Here is a 24,775-nt window from a genome sequence, read left to right on the forward strand (position 1 = left end):
TCAAATTGTAAAATGTTTATTTCTCAATTCACTAAATAAAACAAAGTAGAGCAAAACAGGCAGTGCAATTTTAGTTTATTTTTCCACACTGAAACCCACTTTGAAATGGATAATCCTCAACATTGAGCACTACACATATGTATTAGGAGAAACAACTGAGCATCACACACTCGGACTCTCACTCTAGCTCAGTTAGAGCTCTTCATTAAATTACACTTAATAACCATAATATCACAGGTAAGGTATAAAATGATGTTCAGTATGACTTGTTGGGATAAAAGATATACAGCAAAAATACATGAAAACGAGACACATGGGCCTTAAAGGTAATAGCTGTTGATTTTGTTATTCAAAATTAAGAATTATACACATCTGACCAGTGTGACTTTGAAGGTAAATCAAGGTCATTCAATTGGGCCTCTTGGTTATTGAGAAACTGATAAAATAAGTAACACATTTGACCTCTGTGACCATTGATTTGAACAAATTTTGTAGCCTTTCATCCCAGCATGCTACTGGCCTAATATCTTGACCCTCTTGGTTATTGAGAAGACGTCAAAAATGTAAATTGTTTATGACAGACGCCACTGGATAAAAGACTTCATCTCAGGTGACCTAACAATATCTTGATATGCCAGAAATATCGGGGTTTTTTTGTGATATTTAGGTATGGTGAAGTTTGCCTAATCACAGTAGTGTTATCACAAGAAGTATAAAGTATGCATGTCATGCTGAATATGGTCATTTAGATGGATTGATACAGTGATGTCTGCTTATTGATTAACTAACATGGATTGATACAGTGATGTCTGCTTATTGATTAACTAACAAATATATTGATAGTTTTAAGTTCTGGGTAGGACTTCGTAGAGGTGAATTGAAGAGAGTTCTTCATCATCTGGATCCTCCTGACCGTACAGTAGAAGATTTGCTTGTTTGCACACCTCCTTCACATCAACCTCCTTCAGCCATCTTGACAGATTTAAATCCATCTGATAATGTCAAAATGAAGAAAAACACATTGTATTTATGCAATTTTAACCATACCTAGTAGTACAACACATATTCATTCTTTTAAAGTTCTAATAATTTAGACAAGAGGATCTCTGTTGCTAAAAGCAGATATAAATTGATTTTTGATGTCCTAGTTTTTTAGGAGTAGCCATAAAAAATCTATATTTTTGTGATATTTCACACTCATTTAATCAACTTTGGGTATCAATTATAATACTGGTATTCGTTGTTATTTTGGAGTAGAACAATTTCTAACAAGAATCAGAGGGATGTTGGTGCCCACCATTGACTGATCTTTATCGGGGCTTAGTAACACTGATCTTTATCGGGGCTTAGTAACACTGATCTTTATTGGGGCTTAGTAACACTGATCTTTATCGGGGCTTAGTAACACTGATCTTTATTGGGGCTTAGTAACACTGATCTTTATTGGGGCTTAGTAAAACTGATCTTTTCTCATCTTTCCTGTATACCATTCGAAAACATGTGGAACCTTCATATGTAATCTGAAGAATCAATCAAATACATTCGGAGAAATAGTTAAATCAAATAAATTTCAACTAATACTAGATATCAAGAGGAATGTGTAATAATAAGAGTATTTACATGTGTAATAATAAGAGTATTTACATGTGTAATAATAAGAGTATTTACATGTGTAATAATAAGAGTATTTACATGTGTAATAATAAGAGTATTTACATGTGTAATAATAAGAGTATTTACATGTGTAATAATAAGAGTATTTACATGTGCAATAATAAGAGTATTTACATGTGTAATAATAAGAGTATTCCACAGAGGACATATAGGAGACAGCCTTAAAAACTTCAACAGTCAAAATCAGATGGTTACCTATTGGCCATTTTTTTAATTCTGTCAGTCCAAAATTTAATAATGCTCAATAAGACATCAAGGGAAACCTGCTGATGTAATTTGTGTTGTAATGAAAGGTTTGGTTTGGTTTGTTTTTGTTTAACGTCCTATTAACAGCCAGGGTCATTTAAGGACGTGCCAGGTTTTGGAGGTGGAGGAAAGCAGGAGTACCCGGAGAAAAACCACCGGCCTACGGTCAGTACCTGGCAACTGCCCCACGTAGGTTTCGAGCTCGCAACCCAGAGGTGGAGGGCTAGTGTTAAAGTGTCGGGACACATTAACCATTCGACCACCGCGGCCCCCGTAATGAAAGGAAAGACTTTTATTTTTTTTAAATATTTCACCTGACAATCATTATTTTCCAATTGATTTTTTAAAACATTTTAATGACTTTAAAGAAGATGGTTACAGTTGCAAGGACGATAACAAAAGAGTCTAAACTATATCTAACAGTATTGATGATCTGTACATAAACTAATTCAGTCAAATGATGATTTTCACAGATAGAAATGTAATATTACTCAGAATATACTCAGATAATACTGGTCAGTATACAGACTACGCCGACGTACCTAACAGACAATACTGGTCAGTATACAGACTACACCGACGTACCTCACAGATAATACTGGTCAGTATACAGACTACACCGACGTACCTCACAGATAATACTGGTCAGTATACAGACTACACCGACGTACCTCACAGATAATACTGGTCAGTATACACACTACACCGACGTACCTCACAGATAATACTGGTCAGTATACACACTACACCGACGTACCTCACAGATAATACTGGTCAGTATACAGACTACACCGACGTACCTCACAGATAATACTGGTCAGTACACAGACTACACCGACGTACCTCACAGATAATACTGGTCAGTATACACACTACACCGACGTACCTCACAGATAATACTGGTCAGTATACACACTACACCGACGTACCTCACAGATAATACTGGTCAGTATACACACTACACCGACGTACCTCACAGATAATACTGGTCAGTACACAGACTACATCGACGTACCTCACAGATAATACTGGTCAGTATACAGACTACACCGACGTACCTAACAGACAATACTGGTCAGTATACTGACTACATCGACGTACCTCACAGATAATACTGGTCAGTATACAGACTACACCGACGTACCTCACAGATAATACTGGTCGGTACACAGACTACACCGACGTACCCAACAGATAATACTGGTCAGTATACTGACTACATCGACGTACCACACAGATAATACTGGTCAGTACACAGACTACACCGACGTACCCCACAGATAATACTGGTCAGTATACTGACAACATCGACGTACCCCACAGACAATACTGGTCAGTATACCGACTACATCGACGTACCTCACAGATAATACTGGTCAGTATACAGACTACACCGACGTACCTAACAGACAATACTGGTCAGTATACAGACTACACCGACGTACTCCACAGATAATACTGGTCAGTATACAGACTACACCGACGTACCTCACAGATAATACTGGTCAGTATACAGACTACACCGACGTACCTCACAGATAATACTGGTCAGTATACAGACTACACCGACGTACCTCACAGATAATACTGGTCAGTACACAGACTACATCGACGTACCTCACAGATAATACTGGTCAGTATACAGACTACACCGACGTACCTCACAGATAATACTGGTCAGTACACAGACTACATCGACGTACCTCACAGATAATACTGGTCAGTATACAGACTACACCGACGTACTCCACAGATAATACTGGTCAGTATACAGACTACACAGACGTACCTAACAGATAATACTGGTCAGTATACAGACTACACCGACATACTCCACAGGTAATACTGGTCAGTATACAGACTACATCGACGTACCTCACAGATAATACTGGTCAGTATACAGGCTACACCGAGGTACCTCACAGATAATACTGGTCAGTATACAGACTACATCGATGTACTCCACAGATAATACTGGTCAGTATACACACTACACCGACGTACCTCACAGATAATACTGGTCAGTATACAGACTACACCGACGTACCACACAGATAATACTGGTCAGTATACAGACTACACCGACGTACCTCAGATAATACTGATCAGTATACAGACTACACCGACGTACCTCACAGATAATACTGGTCAGTATACAGACTACACTGACGTACCTCACAGATAATACTGGTCAGTATACAGACTACACCGACGTACCTCACAGATAATACTGGTCAGTATACACACTACACCGACGTACCTCACAGATAATACTGGTCAGTACACAGACTACACCGACGTACCTCACAGATAATACTGGTCATTATACAGACTACAATGACGTACCTCACAGATAATACTGGTCAGTATACAGACTTCACCGACGTACCTCACAGGTAATACTGGTCAGTATACAGACTACACCGACGTACCTAACAGACAAGACTGGTCAGTATACACACTACACCGACGTACCTCACAGATAATACTGGTCAGTATACACACTACACCGACGTACCTCACAGATAATACTGGTCAGTATACAGACTACACCGACGTACCTCACAGATAATACTGGTCAGTATACACACTACACCGACGTACCTAACAGACAAGACTGGTCAGTATACACACTACACCGACGTACTCCACAGATAATACTGGTCAGTATACACACTACACCGACGTACCTCACAGATAATACTGGTCAGTATACAGACTACACCGACGTACCTCACAGATAATACTGGTCAGTATACACACTACACCGACGTACCTAACAGACAAGACTGGTCAGTATACACACTACACCGACGTACTCCACAGATAATACTGGTCAGTATACACACTACACCGACGTACCTCACAGATAATACTGGTCAGTATACAGACTACACCGACGTACCTCACAGATAATACTGGTCAGTATACACACTACACCAACGTACCTAACAGACAAGACTGGTCAGTATACACACTACACCGACGTACTCCACAGATAATACTGGTCAGTATACACACTACACCGACGTACCTAACAGATAATACTGGTCAGTATACAGACTACACCGACGTACCACACAGATAATACTGGTCAGTATACAGACTACACCGACGTACCCCACAGATAATACTGGTCAGTATACAGACTACACCGACGTACCTCACAGATAATACTGGTCAGTATACACACTACACCGACGTACCTAACAGACAAGACTGGTCAGTATACACACTACACCGATGACTCCACAGATAATACTGGTCAGTATACACACTACACCGACGTACCTCACAGATAATACTGGTCAGTATACAGACTACACCGACGTACCTCACAGATAATACTGGTCAGTATACACACTACACCGACGTACCTAACAGACAATACTGGTCAGTATACAGACTACACCGACGTACTCCACAGATAATACTGGTCAGTATACAGACTACACCGACGTACCTCACAGATAATACTGGTCAGTATACAGACTACACCGACGTACCTCACAGATAATACTGGTCAGTATACAGACTACACCGACGTACCTCACAGATAATACTGGTCAGTACACAGACTACATCGACGTACCTCACAGATAATACTGGTCAGTATACAGACTACACCGACGTACCTCACAGATAATACTGGTCAGTACACAGACTACATCGACGTACCTCACAGATAATACTGGTCAGTATACAGACTACACCGACGTACTCCACAGATAATACTGGTCAGTATACAGACTACACAGACGTACCTAACAGATAATACTGGTCAGTATACAGACTACACCGACATACTCCACAGATAATACTGGTCAGTATACAGACTACATCGACGTACCTCACAGATAATACTGGTCAGTATACAGGCTACACCGAGGTACCTCACAGATAATACTGGTCAGTATACAGACTACATCGACGTACTCCACAGATAATACTGGTCAGTATACACACTACACCGACGTACCTCACAGATAATACTGGTCAGTATACAGACTACACCGACGTACCACACAGATAATACTGGTCAGTATACAGACTACACCGACGTACCTCAGATAATACTGATCAGTATACAGACTACACCGACGTACCTCACAGATAATACTGGTCAGTATACAGACTACACTGACGTACCTCACAGATAATACTGGTCAGTATACAGACTACACCGACGTACCTCACAGATAATACTGGTCAGTATACAGACTACACCGACGTACCTCACAGATAATACTGGTCAGTACACAGACTACACCGACGTACCTCACAGATAATACTGGTCATTATACAGACTACAATGACGTACCTCACAGATAATACTGGTCAGTATACAGACTTCACCGACGTACCTCACAGGTAATACTGGTCAGTATACAGACTACACCGACGTACCTAACAGACAAGACTGGTCAGTATACACACTACACCGACGTACCTCACAGATAATACTGGTCAGTATACACACTACACCGACGTACCTCACAGATAATACTGGTCAGTATACAGACTACACCGACGTACCTCACAGATAATACTGGTCAGTATACACACTACACCGACGTACCTAACAGACAAGACTGGTCAGTATACACACTACACCGACGTACTCCACAGATAATACTGGTCAGTATACACACTACACCGACGTACCTCACAGATAATACTGGTCAGTATACAGACTACACCGACGTACCTCACAGATAATACTGGTCAGTATACACACTACACCGACGTACCTAACAGACAAGACTGGTCAGTATACACACTACACCGACGTACTCCACAGATAATACTGGTCAGTATACACACTACACCGACGTACCTCACAGATAATACTGGTCAGTATACAGACTACACCGACGTACCTCACAGATAATACTGGTCAGTATACACACTACACCAACGTACCTAACAGACAAGACTGGTCAGTATACACACTACACCGACGTACTCCACAGATAATACTGGTCAGTATACACACTACACCGACGTACCTAACAGATAATACTGGTCAGTATACAGACTACACCGACGTACCACACAGATAATACTGGTCAGTATACAGACTACACCGACGTACCCCACAGATAATACTGGTCAGTATACAGACTACACCGACGTACCTCACAGATAATACTGGTCAGTATACACACTACACCGACGTACCTAACAGACAAGACTGGTCAGTATACACACTACACCGATGACTCCACAGATAATACTGGTCAGTATACACACTACACCGACGTACCTCACAGATAATACTGGTCAGTATACAGACTACACCGACGTACCTCACAGATAATACTGGTCAGTATACACACTACACCGACGTACCTGTATATTGTCTAGACTTTCCTGTACATCTGGGATGGTGATCAGCATTGTTCCTGGTTTCTTTATGTGTTTATACAGTGATTGCCAAACTCTGTTGAAAATAGTTGATGATTATAGTTAAGACAAGTTTATTGAAAAGATACAATTTAAGTATACAGTTACTGAAGTTACTAAAATGTACCTGGATATGTTAGTTTAAATCTTTAGCATCAATTAAAATTAATCGTGATTCAATTTGCCTTTCAATTGAAATACATACTAGCAACAAAGCACACTGGTATCACAGGATGTTTGTACTAAGAAAGTTAGGTGAGGCTACATGTTAACTTCAAACTTGGACAGGTTTCTTCTGAAGTCTCTTCTAGTACAAGGTATTTGAATGAAGTCACTGGGTATCCTGAAATGTCTGCTCATACATATCAGTAGGGGTAAAACAAATACACATCAGTAGGGGTCAAACAAATACACATCAGTAGGGGTAAAACAAATACACATCAGTAGGGGTAAAACAAATACACAACAGTAGGTGATAGGGGTAAAACAAATACACATCAGTAGGGGTAAAACAAATACACATCAGTAGGGGTAAAACAAATACACAACAGTAGGGGTAAAACAAATACGCATCAGTAGGGGTAAAACAAGTACACATCAGTAGGGGTAAAACAAATACACACCAGTAGGGGTAAAACAAATACACATCAGTAGGGGTAAAACAAATACATCAGTAGGGGTAAAACAAATACACATCGGTAGGGGTAAAACAAATACACATCAGTAGGGGTAAAACAAATACACACCAGTAGGGGTAAAACAAATACACAACAGTAGGGGTAAAACAAATACGCATCAGTAGGGGTAAAACAAATACACATCAGTAGGGGTAAAACAAATACACATCGGTAGGGGTCAAACAAATACACAACAGTAGGGGTAAAACAAGTACACATCAGTAGGGGTAAAACAAATACACATCAGTAGGGGTAAAACAAATACACATCAGTAGGGGTAAAACAAATACACATCGGTAGGGGTAAAACAAATACATCAGTAGGGGTAAAACAAATACACACCAGTAGGGGTAAAACAAATACACATCAGTAGGGGTAAAACAAATACACATCAGTAGGGGTAAAACAAATACACATCGGTAGGGGTAAAACAAATACATCAGTAGGGGTAAAACAAATACACAACAGTAGGGGTAAAACAAATACACACCAGTAGGGGTAAAACAAATACACATCGGTAGGGGTAAAACAAATATACATCAGTAGGGGTAAAACAAATACACATCAGTAGGGGTAAAACAAATACATCAGTAGGGGTAAAACAAATACACATCAGTAGGGGTAAAACAAATACACACCAGTAGGGGTAAAACAAATACACATCGGTAGGGGTAAAACAAATACATCAGTAGGGGTAAAACAAATACACACCAGTAGGGGTAAAACAAATACACACCAGTAGGGGTAAAACAAATACACATCAGTAGGGGTAAAACAAATACACATCAGTAGGGGTAAAACAAATACACATCGGTAGGGGTAAAACAAATACATCAGTAGGGGTAAAACAAATACACACCAGTAGGGGTAAAACAAATACACAACAGTAGGGGTCAAACAAATACACATCAGTAGGGGTAAAACAAATACACATCGGTAGGGGTCAAACAAATACACATCAGTAGGGATAAAACAAATACACATCGGTAGGGGTCAAACAAATACACATCAGTAGGGATAAAACAAATACACATCAGTAGGGATAAAACAAATACACATCAGTAGGGGTAAAACAAAACACATCAGTAGGGGTAAAACAAATACACATCAGTAGGGGTAAAACAAATACACATCAGTAGGGGTCAAACAAATACACAACAGTAGGGGTAAAACAAATACACATCAGTAGGGGTAAAACAAATACACATCAGTAGAGGGGTAAAACAAATACACATCAGTAGGGGTAAAACAAATACACATCAGTAGAGGGGTAAAACAAATACACATCAGTAGAGGGGTAAAACAAATACACATCAGTAGGGGTAAAACAACTACACATCAGTAGGGGTAAAACAAATACACATCAGTAGGGGTAAAACAAATACACATCGGTAGGGGTCAAACAAATACACAACAGTAGGGGTAAAACAAATACACACCAGTAGGGGTAAAACAAGTACACATCAGTAGGGGTAAAACAAATACACATCAGTAGGGGTAAAACAAATACATCAGTAGGGGTAAAACAAATACACATCAGTAGGGGTAAAACAAATACACAACAGTAGGGGTAAAACAAATACACAACAGTAGGGGTAAAACAAATACATATCAGTAGGGGTAAATACACACCAGTAGAGGGGTAAAACAAATACACATCAGTAGGGGTAAAACAACTACACATCAGTAGGGGTAAAACAAATACACATCAGTAGGGGTAAAACAAATACACAACAGTAGGGGTAAAACAAGTACACATCAGTAGGGGTAAAACAAATACACATCAGTAGAGGGGTAAAACAACTACACATCAGTAGGGGTAAAACAAATACACATCAGTAGGGGTAAAACAAATACACATCAGTAGGGGTAAAACAAGTACACATCAGTAGGGGTAAAACAAATACACATCAGTAGAGGGGTAAAACAAATACACATCGGTAGGGGTCAAACAAATACACAACAGTAGGGGTCAAACAAATACACAACAGTAGGGGTCAAACAAATACACAACAGTAGGGGTAAAACAAATACACATCGGTAGGGGTAAAACAAATACACATCAGTAGGGGTAAAACAAATACACATCAGTAGGGGTCAAACAAATACACATCAGTAGGGGTCAAACAAATACACAACAGTAGGGGTAAAACAAATACACATCAGTAGGGGTAAAACAAGTACACATCAGTAGGGGTAAAACAAATACACATCAGTAGAGGGGTAAAACAAATACACATCGGTAGGGGTAAAACAAATACACATCAGTAGGGGTCAAACAAATACACAACAGTAGGGGTAAAACAAATACACATCAGTAGGGGTAAAACAAATACACATCAGTAGGGGTCAAACAAATACATATCATTAGGGGTAAAACAAATACACATCAGTAGGGGTCAAACAAATACACATCAGTAGGGGTAAAACAAGTACACATCAGTAGTGGTAAAACAAATACACATCAGTAGGGGTAAAACAAATACACATCAGTAGGGGTAAAACAAATACACATCAGTAGGGGTAAAACAAGTACACATCAGTAGGGGTAAAACAAATACACATCAGTAGAGGGGTAAAACAAATACACATCGGTAGGGGTAAAACAAATACACATCAGTAGGGGTCAAACAAATACACAACAGTAGGGGTAAAACAAGTACACATCAGTAGGGGTAAAACAAATACACATCAGTAGGGGTAAAACAAATACACATCAGTAGTGGTAAAACAAATACACATCAGTAGGGGTAAAACAAATACACATCAGTAGAGGGGTAAAACAAATACACATCAGTAGGGGTAAAACAAATACACACCAGTAGGGGTCAAACAAATACACAACAGTAGGGGTCAAACAAATACACAACAGTAGGGGTCAAACAAATACACAACAGTAGGGGTCAAACAAATACACAACAGTAGGGGTAAAACAAATACACATCGGTAGGGGTAAAACAAATACACATCAGTAGGGGTAAAACAAATACACATCAGTAGGGGTCAAACAAATATACATCAGTAGGGGTCAAACAAATACACATCAGTAGGGGTCAAACAAATACACAACAGTAGGGGTAAAACAAATACACATCGGTAGGGGTAAAACAAATACACATCGGTAGGGGTAAAACAAATACACATCAGTAGGGATAAAACAAATACACATCAGTAGGGGTAAAACAAATACACATCGGTAGGGGTAAAACAAATACACATCGGTAGGGGTAAAACAAATACACATCGGTAGGGGTCAAACAAATACACATCAGTAGGGGTAAAACAAATACACATCAGTAGGGGTAAAACAAATACACATCGGTAGGGGTAAAACAAATACATCAGTAGGGGTAAAACAAATACACACCAGTAGGGGTAAAACAAATACGCATCAGTAGGGGTAAAACAAATACACATCGGTAGGGGTAAAACAAATACGCATCAATAGGGGTAAAACAAATACGCATCAGTAGGGGTAAAACAAATACGCATCAGTAGGGGTAAAACAAATACACATCGGTAGGGGTAAAACAAATACGCATCAGTAGGGGTAAAACAACTACACATCAGTAGGGGTAAAACAAATACGCATCAGTAGGGGTAAAACAAATACACATCAGTAGGGGTAAAACAAATACACATTAGTAGGGGTAAAACAAGTACACATCAGTAGGGGTAAAACAACTACACATCAGTAGGGGTAAAACAAATACACATCGGTAGGGGTAAAACAAATACACATCGGTAGGGGTAAAACAAATACACATCAGTAGGGGTAAAACAAATACACATCAGTAGGGGTAAAACAAATACACATCAGTAGGGGTAAAACAAATACACATCGGTAGGGGTAAAACAAATACACAACTTACTGTCTCTGAACTTTGATGTTCATGAAGAATTCAAAAACATTATTCAGGATTATAACATCAACTGAAAATAAAAGACTCCTATTGTAATATCTGCTATAACATAGGGGTAGTATCATATCAAAACAAGAGGCCCAGAGGGCCTGTATCGCTCACCTGGTTGGTTTGACCGAACGTCAAAATAATGTTCATGTTCTATTTGTTAATACCTATATTTGTTGATATCAAACAATGCTATATATGGTTATGGGGTTAGGATCTTAATGGTGGGGCAAGACCCCAGGGCCTATTTTTACATCCTGATTGTGTTTATCTCTTTATGCCCAATAAGAATGTGGATCCCAATGGTTTCAAAGATATATCAAAGAAATTAAGTCCCTAGTGGTGGGGCAAGACCCCAGGGCCTATTTTTGCATCATGATTGTGTTTATCTCTTTATGCCCAACAATGCAATTTATGGTTATAGGGTGGGGATCTCAATGGTTTTAAAGATATATCAAAGAAACTAAGTCCCCAGGACCTATATCTGTAACAGGATTGTGTTTATCTCTTGATGTCCAGCAATGCTATATATGGTTATGGGGTGGGATCTCAAGGATTTAACTCAATATCTGCTATTGGGCCCTGCCTCTCTGGCCCCCTGGGAGCCATACCCTCTGTTTACACAACATTAGATCACATTTGCCCAATGGTGCTTCAGATCATTCATGATAATACATTCAAGCATTCAGGACTAGTAGCAGTTTAAATTATTTAACTGAATTTCCCCTATTGGGCCCCGCCCCTCCCGCATCAGGGGAGCCAAATCCTCTGATTATACAATGTTAAATCTTCTTTGCCCCATAATGCTCCAGACCAAATTTCATCAAAATCCATTCAGGCATTCAGGAATAGTAGGGATTCAAAGAAAATGTTGACAGACGACGGATGCTGTACCATGGCATACGCTAACCAGCCCTTTGGACTAGATGAGCTAACAAGAGATTCAATAGGCCTATATAGTTCACCTGGAATATATCTGAGAAGTGGGTTCTAAGGTGAAACATTTGTTAATAATTATGAATTTGTTTTGTACTGTAGAAGTCATTGATAGCTCATTGTTGAGGGTTTGATTTCCAGATATACTGTATATAGCAAAACATTATATACATAGATACATAATTATATATGAATGCAGTTGGCAACAAACATATTCTATGGAATACCCCAGGTCTTTTGGTTATTAAGAAGTTGTTCAATGATTTTAAACATCTTTGACTTCTGTGACCTTGAAAATACGTTAATAAAAGGGTAAAGGCCAGACTACCAAGTTTGTTCAATTGAATATCAACACCCTATGTTGGTAGCCATATAACTGCAATCACTGGCCAAATGTTATCATTCTAAGCCTTTTAATTTTCAAAAGAACTTGTTTAATGATTTTAAATAAATCTTACCTCTATGACCCAGAATATAAGTCAAGGTCATTCAATTTAACAAACTTGGAAACCTTTCACCCCATCTTGTCTACAGGCTCAATATCAAGTCTCTGGGACTCTTTGTTATTGAGAAGAAGTTGTTTGAATGAAAAAGTTGAAGACAGGCCAGGCAAACTAAACATGGTTTCCAAAATGTTTTACATGCTTCAAGTTCCTTTTAAATATCATCAAACTGTATACTGATATTAAGTCTTTTGTCAGTAACTCTACTGAATGGTTTGGAGGGATAATCTATTCCGTCTCCATGAAACCTGCCTGATATGTCTGATATCCTTTTTAATTGAGTAAAAAAAAATTTCAAACAACTTTAGTAAAACAAACAGGGAGGAAATTCCATTTCTTTTCAGTCCTATACAAGCTGAATCATACTGGCTACTCTATGTTTTGTGAACCAGGGTCTATACTTACAATCTTTCAGGTACTGTACATAATCCCTCACATTTTGGTGCAAAATCTACCAAGAGACAGAAAAGCTTACAAAGTTAAGAAGTTAATACTTTTACATTGAGACAGTCAGAATAAATAGAAAACAGAATACATATTTACACCAAACTTAAAGCTGTACATCTGCATTACAAAACACAGAACGTAAAAATTGTACAACTTAAACCATCATCTATAACACATTAAAATAAAACATTATTTCATCTCAAATCGACCAAACAAGGACAAAATTTAAACAAAAAAAGGGGCTCTGCATTGTTCACCTAATATTTTAGTCATCATAAAACAAGAGGCCAAATGGGCCTGCATCACTCATCTGGTAATCATGATTCTCCGTCTTTCAGTTATTCAAAAGAACTTTATATATAAATGTATATGTATGTTTTAACAAATATGACCCCAGTGACCTTGAATATAGGTCAAGGTAATTTCTTTTTGCAAATTTTGTGGAGATCCAAGCCAGGAAAACATTATTCTAGGCCTTTTTGCTTGATAGAAGAAGTCGTTAGAATGTTTCAATAAACTTAAGCTTGAATACAGGCCAAGGTCATTTTTTGGCAAACTTTGTAGAGCTCCATCTCATAAACCTACCAGCTAAAATATCATAGTCATTTGCAATTTCATATGTGAAAAGTTTGGTTTGTTTGGTTTGTTTTTGTTTAACGTCCTATTAACAGCCAGGGTCATTTAAGGACGTGCCAGGTTTGGAGGTGGAGGAAAGCCGGAGAACCCGGAGAAAAACCACCGGCATACGGTCAGTACCTGGCAACTGTGAATAATGTAATATGTGAAAAGAAGTTGTTTGAATGTTTGAACAAATTCGACCACTGTGATCTTGAATGCTGATCCCATCATTTTGTCTCCATTTATTTGAGATAGACAATATACAATATTCAGTTACAGTTTGGATGGATACAGCACCATGGCATTAGCTGAATGGTCCCTCAAATTATGATTAGATGTGAAGAGAGGGGCACAGTTTAATTGTTCTCTTGGGTATCCCAAAACTCTGTTAGATGAGCTTGACACCAAACTGAACAAAGAAATTCAATCATTCTCAAGATTTCATCCTCATTGTGTTTTCTGTGACACCTAGTTGTATAGTTAACAAATACACTTAAGTACAGTTCACAACTTTGTACTTATAATATTTTTCCTTCTTGGAAAAGAAGCTCTCATCACAAGAGGACAAAGGTTTGGAATATTGGAGGGTACACATTAGAGGAAGGGTTGATAACTTTTGATAAAGCTTGAAATATCTAAAAGCAGCTGGAAGTAGAGAAAGGCCTGCAACATACCTCTATCCTATCCGAGAACTTGTATTTTTCCACCATCTTTTGCTGTAGTTCACAAAACTTTTTGTCCAATTCCACACCAACTATTCTACTCGCATCACTGTATAGATATGCCTACAAAGATAAAGTTAAAATGATCCAATAGAAGACATATTTCAAATCTTTTAAACAGAGCACAATTTTAAATGACAGTTTAGATACTGGTAGATCTATATCCAGATCATTCAGATGTCTTTGTACAATTTATTGTGTTGGTGTTGAAATTGTGTAACTATCCAGTTACATGAAGGTTAAACAGACAGAAATAAGATGCAACAAAAAAAATTATATTTTAATGGTATGAAAATGGGTTCAGTTGACATCCGGGATACCCTTATGTTAGTTAATCCACACATATCTATAACCTTGTTCTCTGTTCACATAAATCACGATTATACAATTGTTTAAGCTATTTTCAAGAAATTAGTTCCAATTGTTACAAAAAAATATTTCTCTAAATTAGCCATATTCCGACATCAAACTGAGTACATGATCACCGAATGAACATTCTTACTCCGTAAAGTACTGCGCCCGTCCTAGATCCAACATCGAGCACAGCTTTCCCACCAAGGTCTGGCAGAAGATGACGGAACATGTATTTAATCTGTTTTACAGACGCAGAGTGGGTTATAAAAGCTGAAAAACAATCAAATGTCTATCTTAAAAACATAAAAATTTAAATACAATAATTGTCAGAAATATTATATCTATTCCAGTCTTGTTTTAAGCAGACAAGAGACCCATTGGCCATTTTCAAATATAAACCATAGTAGGGTTTCCTCTCTTTACGAAACGTGACAAGCCATGGTCATAAAATTGTTATTTGGTACAGCACCTTAAGATCAAACTATTTATGAAGAAGATAAATGGCTCATTGGCACAGTGGTAACAGTGGCTGGGGTTTGATTCCCCATTCAAATGCAAAAAGGTAGGTGGGAGGGGGTTGGGGGTGGGGGTTGGGGTTGAGGGGGGGTTACCTGCCCAATCACATAGGTTTTCTATGGGTACTCCGGTTTCTTCCCATAGTAAGGCCACTTGCGTGCTTAATATAAGTTGATATATCTTGTTTCTCGATTAAAGTTAATGTCAATAGTTTATATATATGATTCTCTCATATGTGGGTATTGAGAAGAAGATTTATTAAATTTGATTTTTTTTCAACCTCACCAATAATCCCCTTGGGTCAATTACACTGATATGTTCATACCATCAAAATGCCATCCCAAACTGTTAATTATAATCAAGTTTGATTCAATTCCAATGGAAATTAAACCAATGACACTCACAAATATGATTTCCTTAAATAAACTATAATAGGAAGGTATAGGTCCTGATCCTCCCCATGGGGAAACATGAGATCCCCTGGGTCATGAAATTCACAATTTTTGAAGATCTTGGGCACTCGATTCACATATGTGCCAACCACATGTGTGTCCCACAAGGACTTATGTTGATTGTCATCATGTGTGAAAGGTTTGGTTTGATGCAATCTGATTAAAATCAGCTATAACACATTGACTACGTACTACCTCTGTTCAGGCCTAGTACGTAGTAAACGTCGCCATGTAACAACTGATTTTAACCAGATTGGTTTTGATGAGAGTGTCGTACTGACTTATAGTCCCATTCCCTACACAAATTATTCCCGTCCCCAACTCTAAGTTCATTCCCTATCATGCCATCAGACAGTTCACATCCATATACAGAAGACTGACCTCGGTAAGTCTGTCTCCACATGAATGTATCTTTGACTATATAACATACAAATGTAACTGTTGTCATGTAGTGTATTTTTGTCGTGTAAATATATTGTATGTTCCAGTCAATGCACTATGCCCATGTTTTATGTGGTGAAGGTCTTATTGTAAATAAAGAACCAATCAATCTGAAGATAGCCTGGTGTTTGATCATTTGTTAATGCCAGAGGTTATATATAAAGGGTATTTCTTTCTACATGTACCATATCTGGGCCTTGCCCCTTCCGTCAGGCCCCAGCCAGGGAATTTTAATGAAGTCAAATATGATTCATAATTTGCTTAACCTTTGGCCATAGAAGGTTTCTACAAAATTTTATTGAAAATGGCACATTGTACAAAGATTTCTGAGGAATGTTGAATGTAAACTGACACAGGTAAAGGTGATTAAAAATATGTAGTTTGCTATAAACAAGTTTTTACTGCCCTATAAGTTTCTAGAGGGAAAACTTTCTGATATACACATTTAAGCTATCAGTACAAACTTAATGGACTACAAAACAAATTTCAGGGCCCTAAATCATTTTGTACGAACTTAGTGGACTGATCTCCTTGGAGCCACACTGCTGACAATAGTTCCTACTCATCTTCCCATCATCACACAGACTGTCAATGACATCATCATCATACAGGAATGCATCCACATGTACAGTAGTGCTGGGATCACAGTCTGAATTCTGAAAATCATAAAACAGATTTAAAATAACGGAAGCAGCATTGAGGGTCATCCCATTTCCTGTCAGTTAAGATTGGAGAAGAGAATGTTTTCAGGTAGGACTATATGTACAGCATTGTCATACAGTCTTGCCTTACAGCCATACAGCTTTGTCAAACAGCTCTGCCATACAGCCTTGCCAAACAGCCAAACAACTTTGCCATACAGCTTTGTCAAACAGCTTTGCCATACAGCCTTGCCATACAGCCAAACAACTTTGCCATACAGCTTTGTCAAACAGCTTTGCCATACAGCCAAACAACTTTGCCATACAGCTTTGTCAAACAGCTTTGCCATAAAGGCCTTTCCATACAGCCATACAGCTTTGCCATACAGCTTTGCAAAACAGCCTTGCCATACAGCCTTGCCATACAGCCTTGCCTTACAGCCATACAGCTTTGTCAAACAGCTTTGCCATACAGCCTTGCCATACAGCCAAACAACTTTGCCATACAGCTTTGTCAAACAGCTTTGCCATAAAGGCCTTTCCATACAGCCATACAGCTTTGCCATACAGCTTTGCAAAACAGCCTTGCCATACAGCCTTGCCATACAGCCTTGCCATACAGCCAAACAACTTTGCCATACAGCTTTGTCAAACAGCTTTGCCATAAAGGCCTTTCCATACAGCCATACAGCTTTGCCATACAGCTTTGCAAAACAGCCTTGCCAAACAGCTTTGCCATTTAGCCTTGACTTACAGCCATACAACTTTGCCAAACAGACTTGCCATACAGCCTTGCCATACAGCCTTGCCATACAGACTTGCCATACAGCCTTGCCTTACAGCCTTGCCATACAGCCTTGCCATATAGCCTTGCCATACAGCCTTGCCATACAGACTTGCCATACAGCCTTGCCTTACAGCCTTGCCATACAGCCTTGCCATACAGCCTTGCCTTACAGCCTTGCCATACAGCCTTGCCTTACAGCCTTGCCATACAGCCTTGCCATACAGCCTTGCCATATAGCCTTGCCATACAGCCTTGCCATACAGCCTTGCCATACAGACTTGCCATACAGCCTTGCCTTACAGCCTTGCCATACAGCCTTGCCATACAGCCTTGCCTTACAGCCTTGCCATACAGCCTTGCCATACAGCCTTGTATGCCTTACAGCCTTGCCATACATAGTATACTTCAGTGACCTTCTTCTGGTTTGTATTGCTCCAATTCCACTAGATGAAGCCACATACAAAGTTTGATGATCCCAAATAAAAACAAAATTTCAGAGAGATGTTCCAGTCTACTTTTCCTTAATTGAGGCTGGAGGTCACATGTACAGTGACCTAGTTTTAGTATGTGCCACTTTTCTTCCTTATGATATCCATACCGTATATATAATCATTATTGTCCTTCATAAAAATTTACAGAAGAATATTCATGGAAATAATTTTGGTGAACAGAAAAAAGGAATGATTATACATGTCACAAACACAAACAAATACTACATAAACATCTATATACTAACAAGTCGAGAATATATATCTACAGGTCCAGACTATATACTTACAGGTCCAGACTATATATACTTACAGGTCCAGACTATATACTTACAGGTCTAGACTATATACTTACAGGTCCAGACTATATACTTACAGGTCCAGACTTTATACTTACAGGTCCAGACTATATACTTACAGGTCCAGACTATATATACTTACAGGGCCAGACTATATATACTTACAGGTCCAGACTATATACTTACAGGTCCAGACTATATACTTACAGGTCCAGACTATATACTTACAGGTCTAGACTATATACTTACAGGTCCAGACTATATATTTACAGGTCCAGACTATATACTTACAGGTCTAGACTATATACTTACAGGTCCAGACTATACACTTACAGGTCCAGACTATATACTTACAGGTCTAGACTATATACTTACAGGTCCAGACTATATACTTACAGGGCCAAACTATATATACTAACAGGTCCAGACTATATATTTACAGGTCCAGACTATATATACTTACAGGTCCAGACTATATACTTACAGGTCCAGACTATATATTTACAGGTCCAGACTATATATTTACAGGTCCAGACTATATACTTACATGTCCAGACTATATACTTACAGGGCCAGACTATATATTTACAGGTCCAGACTATATACTTACAGGTCCAGACTATATACTTACAGGTCCAGACTATATATACTTACAGGTCCAGACTATATACTTACAGGTCTAGACTATATACTTACAGGTCCAGACTATATACTTACAGCTCCAGACTATATATTTACAGGTCCAGTCTATATATTTACAGGTCCAGACTACATATTTACAGGTCAAGACTATATATTTACAGGTCCAGACTATATACTTACAGGTCTAGACTATATACTTACAGGTCCAGACTATATACTTACAGGTCCAGACTATATACTTACAGGTCCAGACTATATACTTACAGGCCCAGACGATATACTTACAGGGCCAGACTATATATACTTACAGGGCCAGACTATATATACTTACAGGTCCAGACTATATATTTACAGGTACAGACTTTATACTTACAGGTCCAGACTATATACTTACAGGGCCAGACTATATATACTTACAGGTCCAGACTAAATACTTACAGGTCCAGACTATATATACTTACAGGTACAGACTATATACTTACAGGGCCAGACTATATACTTACAAGGCCAGACTATATATTTACAGGTCCAGACTATATACTTACAGGTCAAGACTATATACTTACAGGTCAAGACTATATACTTACAGGTCCAGACTATATACTTACAGGTCTAGACTATATACTTACAGGTCCAGACTATATACTTACAGGTACAGACTATATACTTACAGGTCCAGGCTATATACTTACAGGGCCAGACTATATATACTTACAGGGCCAGACTATATATACTTACATGGCCAGACTATATATACTTACAGGTCCAGACTATATACTTACAGGGCCAGACTATATATATTTACAGGGCCAGGCTATATACTTACAGGGCCAGACTATATATACTTACAGGGCCAGACTATATATACTTACAGGTCCAGACTATATACTTACAGGTCCAGACTATATATTTACAGGTCCAGACTATATACTTACAGGGCCAGACTATATATACTTACAGGGCCAGACTATATATACGTACAGGTCCAGACTATATATTTACAGGGCCAGACTATATATACTTACAGGTCCAGACTAAATACTTACAGGTCCAAACTATATACTTACAGGTACAGACTATATACTTACAGGGCCAGACTATATATATTTACAGGGCCAGGCTATATACTTACAGGGCCAGACTATATATACTTACAGGGCCAGACTATATATTTACAGGTCCAGACTATATACTTACAGGTCCAGACTATATACTTACAGGTCCAGACTATATACTTACAGGTCCAGACTATATACATACAGGGCCAGACTTTATATACTTACAGGTACATATACAGAATATATATTTAAAGGTCCAGACTATATATTTACAGGTACAGACTATATACTTACAGGTACGTATACAGACTATATATTTACAGGTCCAGACTATATATTTACAAGTACAGACTATATACTTACAGGTCCAGACTATATACTTACAGGTCCAGACTATATACTTACAGGTCCAGACTATATACTTACAGGTCCAGACACAGGTGTTAGGATACGTTCTGTGGGAGATGTGGCATTGACAGGCAACATTTCCCTCATCTCCTCTCGTATTGAGTCCAGCATGACGTCCGAGTTCTGTTTTGGACAATTATTGGCATCATACACATCTGTGGAGCATGATTAAAGGATCTCAATTGCTACATTGAATAAATGTAAAAGATATCACAGAGGATCTTAGCACCCACCTTTATGTATGTTTAATGGTTTTTGTAAGTTTGAACATGTCTGTACATTTTTCCTTTCCTATTTATTTCATTTGTATCTCTTTGATTTTGATATACTATAACAAGTGTGTCAGAGACCAGACATAAGATCTCAAAGCCTAGCATTTAATATAGAGAAAGGTGTCTTCTAAATATTTTGGCCAATTTACCTATTTCAAGCTTACATCATATGCATGGTCAAGGTAATTCATCTCAACAAACTTCCTATCCTTCATTTCATGGCTAGCATGCCATGGACCCAAAAATCAAGTCCCTGGGCCTCTTGGTTATAGAGAAGAAGTTGTTTAAATATTTCAGCCTATTTGACCCCTGTACCCTTGAAATGTAGGTCAAGGTCATTCATTTGAACAAACTTGGTAGCCCTTGACTCCAGCATGCTAGACACAATATCGAGTCACTGGGCCTCTTGCAATTGGTTATTGAGAAAAAAGACCTTATAAAAAATCAAGCCTATCTGACCCCTGTAACCTTGAAATGTAGGTCAAGGTCATTCATTGGAACAAACTTCGTAGCCCTTGACTCCAGCATGCTACAGACACAATATCGAGTCACTGGGCCTCTTGGTTATTGAGAAAAAAGACTTTATAAAAAATCAAGCCTATCTGACCCCTGTGTGACCTGGATGAACAACAGGCAAGTGTACCATTATTAAGGTCATAGATAACAGGTGATTTCAACAACCCATCTCATGATGTGCTGAATTTGATGATTTTTTCCACATTTAGTTATAATTAAAACGGTATATTTGGTTTTTACACAGATATTTGAACCTTAATTGAACCTGCAGTTCTATTGGTGACCGTGTTTTACATGTTTTTGTGCTCTGAATTGGTAAAAAAATGATCAATCATCGATTTAAGATTGATTTTATATCATACAATTAACATGGTAACAAAGAGTAGCCAAAAGAAATATGGCCTATATTTATTAGACAGCTGTAGCAATATGTTTGGCATTCTAATAACCCCCATCACCAAATAGCTGAAAATACCATGAACATATATATATATGTATAGTTATAATAACGAAAACTGCTGTAACGTTAAATTGGTTTTTACTTCATAACTTTGTATTCCACTGCACTCAGGACATCCAGTTGACCCATAGGTGTTTAGCACGCTTATTTAGTCAAAGACCTTTTATAGGACATAGCATAGATATTGTAGCGAAAACTGCTGGTGCTGTCAAATAAATTGAATCAAAGTCCTGCAGCCCTCGGTAGGTGTCTTAGAGGTATAGCATCAGACATCTGCTACATTATCAAAGGTTAGAGAAAAAGTAGAGTGGGTTGTCAAGAAAACACAATTCAACACCGAAGAACAGTTCCAAGTTATCTGTATTCAGCAACATCAGCATTCAAATGACATCGTAACAGTTTACAGAGTTACTCGCAACACCGGGGGTACCACTCTCATATTTAAGGATTATCCAGTAAAATCCAGCAAAGCTACACCTAGGCATATTAAACTCAAACTCCCCCTCCAGTTTTGCTCTTGTCCCTTTTATACAGAAACCTGCAGTGGCACTCACAAGAGCAACATAATTGTAACAAAAATAATAAACATAATACTTAGAAAAACAATCAGCGACAAGTAGATGTTGACCTTGTGTAATATAGATAGGACATCCCAGGAGCCCCCAGATTGGTGTTCCCACCTGCTGTAGATAATGAGGTTGATAAATTCCTCTCAGACATTCAAGGGGCAATACAACTGAAGGAGAGCCATGCGGATGATTAGTGTCAAGAGTGTGAAGAATTAATTACTTCACAGATTAAAGGCCCAGCATGTTCCCATGTTAGACATCTAAACAGCTAACCAGTAACCAGTCAAGACAGTGATATTTTATAGGCCTATCAATTCCTTCTAATTCTATGGTGCAATTTAAGAGAACTAACATGATGAACTTTTCGTATGTGTTATAAACCGCGGGACTTGCTGTTGACATGTACTTTGTTAAGCTGTTTGTAAATTACACCAAAACATACGAAAAATGAATGTTTCAAGGGGACATAATTAGATTCTAGTTCATTTGTATCGCATGTATTGCACAAAATAGCCATGTCGTTGTGCTCACAAGTGTCTAAAGTACAAAACAGGACCACTGGTTTGACCAGATTTGACTTTATAATATGTATAAACACTGTTTTTCAGAAATTTGATTGGTCAAATCATATTTATCACATTTATGTCAAAAGTCAAATGCGTTTCCATTACGACATGAAATAATCATAATTCTCTTCAATCAAAAGAGTCAAATGAGTCAAAAACATTACCTAGTATCAAGGGTCTACTGGCTGCCCTGCCACTAGCTATATAGTGGTAAAGGAAATATTATGTCTGCACTGTGCAAGGCTCATCAGTCCACACACAAACTGGGGGCACAAACTGAAACTAGGCCAGCACGTGTTCAGACTACAATGTCATCTGTTCTTACCTTCGATATTACACTGGATCCATGCTAGGAATTCCTTAACCGAATTTTTTTCGACGTTAGAAACGAGTTTTTTGAACTCCTGTATGGCTTTTATTGAATCCATATTTATATTTGACACCTCGTATTACGAAAAACGTGTGCACAGTTAGACAGGAAGAGATAGACTAATCTTAATTTTAGAAGCAAGTATGGGCTGTAATTTTCCGGAACATGATTATCCGATAAAACAAGAAGATTTTTTCATACATTTTCAAAAGTTGCACGCTTATCTGTGTAACAGTTTTCGGATTGGGGTATCATTTGATACATTAAAATGATTGAAAGAATCCAAAATTCAAATACTAGGATTTCCGAATACTAGGCCTAGGTTTATTCAAAATTATTGTGTGAAATCCGTTCTTACAATAGCATAATAAAAGTGATTGTGATGTATTAAATTGTTGTTTTGTTTCAATCTGTTAATACTTAATATATAGTATATATATCTTTATTGTATTAAACTTATTGATCACACCAAAATACTTAATTATCTCCCTTTAACATGGGCAATCAAGATATTTTGCTGATATTTGACATGCATTAGATCTGTATCCTTCTTATCAATTAAAAGATGGACTGCTGTACAGGATGGATGATCAAATTTTATAAATTGATATAGATAGCAACGGGTGATAAAATCACAAATATTAACACTTTATTTTCAAAATGAATGTAATATTCAAAATGCCATTGGAAAATTAAAAAAAAACAACTTTGAAAAAGTTCAAATGAAAGTAAAAATATAATGAGTTATTAAACTTTAATATAACGGATATGAAAAAAGGGTTGTTGCTGAAAAGTT

General features: G+C 38.1%; 1 protein-coding gene across 3 annotated transcripts; it reads right to left on the reverse strand.

The window, feature by feature from the left end:
• LOC117322893 lies at positions 1 to 24,082 on the reverse strand. 3 transcript variants are annotated; one of them, XM_033877835.1, is made up of 10 exons: positions 23,935 to 24,082; positions 21,245 to 21,381; positions 17,418 to 17,559; positions 15,643 to 15,764; positions 15,093 to 15,203; positions 13,759 to 13,804; positions 11,876 to 11,936; positions 7,273 to 7,363; positions 808 to 992; positions 1 to 767 (listed from the first exon to the last, which is right to left on the reverse strand). In XM_033877835.1, the coding sequence occupies exons 1-9, from the start codon at positions 24,035 to 24,037 to the stop codon at positions 846 to 848; spliced, it is 960 nt and encodes a 319-aa protein (XP_033733726.1). In that variant the 5' UTR covers positions 24,038 to 24,082; the 3' UTR covers positions 1 to 767; positions 808 to 845. The 3 variants fall into 3 exon arrangements, with proteins under 3 accessions (XP_033733726.1, XP_033733725.1, XP_033733727.1); XM_033877834.1 differs by having other exon boundaries at positions 1 to 992; XM_033877836.1 differs by lacking the exon at positions 23,935 to 24,082 and adding an exon at positions 22,557 to 22,579 and having other exon boundaries at positions 1 to 992.
• Positions 24,083 to 24,775: the final 693 nt, after the last annotated feature.

The sequence above is a fragment of the Pecten maximus genome, chromosome 3 (genome assembly GCF_902652985.1).
Source record: "Pecten maximus chromosome 3, xPecMax1.1, whole genome shotgun sequence".
Lineage (NCBI taxonomy): Eukaryota > Metazoa > Mollusca > Bivalvia > Pectinida > Pectinidae > Pecten > Pecten maximus.

What these genes read in the sequence shown, in the direction of transcription:
- LOC117322893 (XM_033877835.1), bottom strand. Translation starts at nt 24,037, where the DNA reads ATGGATTCAATAAAAGCCATACAGGAGTTCAAAAAACTCGTTTCTAAC. An exon ending in TAACACCTGTGTCTGGACCT is followed by an intron (nt 17,560 to 21,244) that starts GTAAGTATATAG and finishes TATGATTTTCAG; the next exon opens with AATTCAGACTGTGATCCCAG. An exon ending in AACATCAAAGTTCAGAGACA is followed by an intron (nt 7,364 to 11,875) that starts GTAAGTTGTGTA and finishes TATTTTCAACAG; the next exon opens with AGTTTGGCAATCACTGTATA.